This window comes from Mesocricetus auratus, unplaced genomic scaffold (genome assembly GCF_017639785.1).
Source record: "Mesocricetus auratus isolate SY011 unplaced genomic scaffold, BCM_Maur_2.0 Super-Scaffold_100011, whole genome shotgun sequence".
In the NCBI taxonomy this organism is placed as follows: Eukaryota; Metazoa; Chordata; class Mammalia; order Rodentia; family Cricetidae; genus Mesocricetus; species Mesocricetus auratus.
Window position 1 is genome coordinate 42,737,973 of NW_024429195.1, and position 5,546 is coordinate 42,743,518.

The 5,546-nt window shown below is 40.0% G+C and overlaps 1 protein-coding gene across 1 annotated transcript; it reads left to right on the forward strand.

Annotated features, from left to right (window-relative positions):
• Positions 1-669: 669 nt before the first annotated feature.
• LOC101826553 (olfactory receptor 10P1) lies at positions 670-1,611 on the forward strand. Its single transcript, XM_005079808.1, has one exon. It carries the CDS (start codon positions 670-672, stop codon positions 1,609-1,611), a length of 942 nt encoding a protein of 313 aa, XP_005079865.1.
• Positions 1,612-5,546: the final 3,935 nt, after the last annotated feature.

Consider the following 5,546-nt stretch of genomic DNA (forward strand, 5'->3'; position numbering starts at 1 on the left):
TGTCATTTTCAATCCTGAAATTCCATGGATAAATATTTTTAAATATAAGGAATACACATGCTACCATGGGGATTGAACTGAAGCTTGAAGGATAAGTGGGATTTTAACTCACACAGTGTGCTAGGCCAGTCAATGTGTATAGAAGGCCCCTAGGATGCAGGTAAAAAGAAAGGAATTGGGAAGGTGACAGAATCCCTAATTATAATGTGGCTATGCTGTGATGTAACAAATAGTCACATTGCTGTGGGACTTCCCAAAACCTAGGTACAATGTGATGATCAATAGACACTCCCTTGGGGCAGTTCCTATTGTGGCCATTTGAGTTTCAGTTTCAGTGTGTTGAGTACAACGGGCACAACAACTGACTGCTTCTCTTACAGCACAAAGTTGGGTCTCTCCATGTGGGAGCTGAGACAGAGAAAGTGAACATGGAAGATACACAGGCTTTGGAGTCAAAGGCCTGGATCAAACCACAGCCATGCTATTTCCTCATTATCAACTCAGATGAGTTTAATCTCTGAGACTTATAGCCCACCTGAAAATGGAAGACCCCGGCTGTCTTGATTTGAGAAGGAACTGTGTGAAAAGTGTTCTACAACATTACAGAAATGTTGGATATTTCAAAAATATTTCTCTTTCTCAGCTATGCAAAGCTTATGTCCTAGAGTGATGGCTGAAGAAAACCAAACTTCAACAGCTGAGTTCCTCCTACTGGGGTTCTCTGACCTCAGAACCCTTCAAGGGCCACTATTCTGGTTGGTGCTTCTGGTCTACCTAGTAACTTTGCTGGGAAACTCACTGATCATCTTTCTTACACAAGCCAGCCCTGTGCTGCATTCCCCCATGTACTTCTTCCTGCGCCATCTCTCCTTAGTGGAGCTTCTCTACACCACAGACATTGTGCCCAGAATCCTGGCTGATCTGACCTCCTCTCACCCCCAGATCATTTCCTTCTGGAGCTGTGCAACCCAGATGTATTTCTTCATTGTCCTGGGCATCTCAGAGTGCTGCCTGCTCACAGCCATGGCCTATGACCGTTATGCAGCCATCTGTCAGCCTCTGTACTACTCCACCCTAATGAACCAGCAGGCCTGTGCAGCCATGGTTGGAACCTCGTGGATCATGGGCATCATCACGGCCACTACTCATTCCTCCCTCATCTTCACTCTGCCTTTCCCCAGACGCCCCATCATCCCACACTTCCTATGTGACATCCTCCCCGTACTGAGACTGGCAAGTGCTGGGAAGCACAGGAGCGAAATCTCTGTGATAACAGCCACTGTGGTCTTCATCATGATCCCCTTCTCTCTGATAGTCACTTCTTACGCCCGCATTCTGGGAGCCATCCTGGCAATGGCTTCCACCCAGAGCCGCCGCAAGGTCTTCTCTACCTGCTCCTCCCATTTGCTTGTGGTCTCCCTCTTCTTTGGAACGGCCAGTATCACGTACATCCGACCCCGAGCAGGCTCTTCTGTCACCACAGACCGCATCCTTAGTCTCTTCTACACAGTTGTCACACCCATGCTCAACCCCATCATCTACACTCTCCGTAACAAGGAGGTGACAGGGGCTCTAAAGCACACGATGAGGAGGTGGGTTCCCCAACCCTGAGGGGAACTGAGACGCTCTTCTCCTTCACTGTTCTTTCTCCCAGCATTCAGGTGTTCAACTTAAACTTCAGCCTAACAGAATCCTTAAAGAACCCTCAAATAAATAAGTCCTCCTGATAGAAAGTGCTGGAATAGAGACACAGATATTTATCTTACTTCTGATTCCATACCCCAGATACTCTCTCAGACCGAGGGTTACTAGGAAAGAGCAGAATGGAAGAGATCCTTGACTTGGGAAAAGAAAATTATCTAGATTGTCCTAAACCCTGGGCAATCTTCCATGTCCACATCAATAGCCAGAGAATCATGTAAGTCATGAAGGCAGATGTCTATGAACTTGACTTCCAACAGGCATCTATAACCTGGAGGAATTAACTAGCTTTTGGTTACATTTTCTGCTACTTGTGCCAGCTTCTGTCTGCTTAGTGATACATTTGCTTTGGTGCCCCTTTCACAGATATTCCTCCCATGGAGGAGTAACTTAACTGTAGGAATCCTCTGTATTCCATCCTGTCTCCTCATTTAAGTTCATTTCTACAGAGCCTCCTGTTCCCATTAAGTCTTCCTAAAACTCTGTGTCTTTCAAAAGCAATTATTTCAGAAATTCTTCATATTCATCTTACCCATCGTGTCCACCTACCAAGCCCCCATTATTATTATTCCTCAATTATTCCTCCATAAAATTTGTTGCCTAAACACATATCATTAATACATTATGCCACAACCATTATAAATCTTTTACAAAAACTGTAATTGTTTTATATTTCTTTTCTCTTTTTTTTGGTTTTTCGAGACAGGGTTTCTCTGTGGCTTTGGAGGCTGTCCTGGAACTCGCTCTGTAGACCAGGCTGGCCTCGAACTCACAGAGATCCGCCTGCCTCTGCCTCCCGAGTGCTGGGATTAAAGGTGTGCGCCACCAACACCCGGCTGTTTTATATTTCTTAATTTATTAAGTATATAGGATACATAGTATATATACAGTATATAATTTGTATATATATATATATATATGTGTGTGTATAAAGCACTAATATTTGAATAACACTAAAGGAAAAACTGAAATGGCTTTTAAAATCCAGTACATCCTTTTACTTTATAGTTATAAGGAAAATAATATACATACCAATACAGAAGTCTTTTAATGTTGATTTTATATAAAACTTGCTTCTGTGAACACAAATTTTGTAGTTGAAATTTTAAAACACCACTTCTTAGGTGTATCTCTGTCTAAAGGATTAGGTCAGCAAAAAGATACCTGTACACATGTTTATTGTGACACTACTCACAGCAGATAAGAAACAGCTGAGGTATCCATCAACAGATGAATAAATAAAGAAAATGTGGTATATATACAAATGGGGTTTCACTCTGACATGAAGAATAACATTAAGCTATTTGCAGGAAAATGGATATTACTGGGGATCATAACACTAAGGAAGATAAGCAAAAATCAGACAAATATACACTTTCTCTCACATAGAGAATATATGCGCTTTAGACATAAGATATTAAAATAGAGGTAGGAACAGTTGGAAGGGGGAAAGATACCATCATGTGGGGGAGACAACAGACAGTAATGGGAGGAGTAAATATGATCAAAGTACATTATATACATGCATAAAATGTGATAGTGAAAATCCACTGTTTTATAAAATATATGATAATTAAAAAGAAATAAAACATGTTAAGAGAAAAGGTTAAATGCATTTAAAATATAAGGAAGACTTGCAAAATCTAGGAAGTTTCTGCTTACCTCAGAAGCTGTAAATAATACCCACGAGTTTCATGAGTCACTACCGTCAGTCACTCTTGCATTCTGGATGCTTCTCTTTAATATGCGAGAATTTTTGCTTCCTTCTTTCCATAAAAGATTATCTTCTGGAACATAAATGGTACAGTTTTCTGCCGACTCCAACTCGTTTTTAAATAGTTCTTGCTCTTAATTTGATGGTAGCTCTATCGAGATACAGTTAATATTCAAGAAACTGCATTTTAAGGCATATAAACATCCATGAACCCATCATCACAATCAAGTTAATAAAGATATCCAACAACTCCAAACCACTGCCTTCTCCCATTTATCTTTGCTTTATAATTTAGAAAGAAGGTTTAACATGAAATCTACCATTACAAAATGTTAAGTGAACCACATACTACTGTCAACTATGAGGATAATGCTGTAGATCTTTAGGACTTATTCAACTTGATAACTAAAATGATGCAATCATTCACCAGAAACTTCCAACATCTCTAATTCCTCACATCTGACAACTACCCTTCTACCCTTCTACCCTTCTACCCTCTGTTCTGAGATGAATTACAATGACTCCTACATTATTTGTCACTCTATGACCTGATTGTTTGGTTTAGAAGTGTCTTCCAAGTTCATTTATGTGTTGTATATGTAAATATTTCCTGATAATTTATGGATGAATAATATTCTATTTTATGTTTTTCATGCATTTTCTTTTTAAATAATTTCTTTTATTTTGATATTATACTATGACTTCTTTATTCACTAATGTTCAGATAGACATTTAGAATATTTATAGGTCTTCTTAGTGTAAATAATGATGAAAACACATGGGTATAAAAATGTTTATTAAAGGTCATTGTTTCTGTTCTTTTGCAAGTATATCCAAGGTGGGATTTCTGAGCCATATGGTTTTTTATTTTGTTTTGTTTTTTGGATTTGGATTTGGGTTTTGGGTTCTGGTTTTGTTTGTTTTTCTTTTTTGTTTTTGTTTTCTGTTTTGTTTTGTTTTGTTTTTGTAGCTCAGTTTATAATGTTTTCAGGAACAGTCATGTTGTTCTCTGTAATGACGGAACCATCTTACCTTCCCATTAACCATGTATTTATCGTTGTTTGTTTGTTTAATGTTGTCATTATTGTCACTGAGATGAAGTCAAACTGTATTTCAAAGTCAAACTGTAACTTCAGACTGGCTTTGATCATATGATCCTTGAGCATCCACCTCCTCAAAGCTAAGATTATAGACATGAGCACTGTGCCCTCCCTGTGATTTTGATTTTTATTTTCTGAATGACAGACACTTCGAGTCCCCAAGCAAGGTGTCTCTCTGAGTATACTTAGGTCCACTGCCTGCTTTGTCAATTGAGATATTCTATCCTTTTTCTTCTTTTTTTATTTAATTTAAATTAGAAACAAGTTTGCTTCACATGTCAACCTCAGTTCTCTCTCCCTCCCTTCCTCTCCCGCCCCCCTTCAATCCTCCCTCAACCCCTGCCCTAATCCCCACTGCACTCTATAAGAAGGATGGATGAGGCCCTTCATGGGGCATCTCAAAAGTCTGTCATATGATTCTGGGCAGGGTCTAGGCCCTCTGCCATGTGTCCAGGTGGAGAAAGCCCACATGGAATGGGCCCCAAAGTCCATCTGGATGAGACAGGGCTAAATGCTGATCTATTGCCTGAGTCCCCAAAGAATGCTGAGGATTCCTCACTGACACCCACATTCAGGGGTCCAGATCTGTCCCATGATGGTCTCTCAGTCATCAGTCTGGGTCTATGAACCCCCCTTGTTCAGATCAGCTGTTTCTGTGGGTTTCACCCACCAAGTCTTATCCCCTTTGCTCATCACTCCTCCCTCTCTGCAACTGGGTTCCAGGAGTTCAGTTCAGTGTTTAGCTGTGGATGTCTGCTTCTGCTTCCTTAAGCCACTGGATGAAGGCTCTAGGATGGCGTACAAGGTAGTTATCAGTCACATTATCAGGGAAGGGCATTTAAGGTAGCCTCTCCACATTTATACATACTGGATTTGTACCTGATTTTAATTTACTACATTATTTATTGATTGTGTTATTTATATTTATTAGTTTTATTTTCATGTAAAGTATAAGGTAAATTGGAACTAGAGAGATGGCTTAGAGGTTAAGAGCACTGACTGTTCTTTCAGAGGTCCTGAGTTCAGTTCCC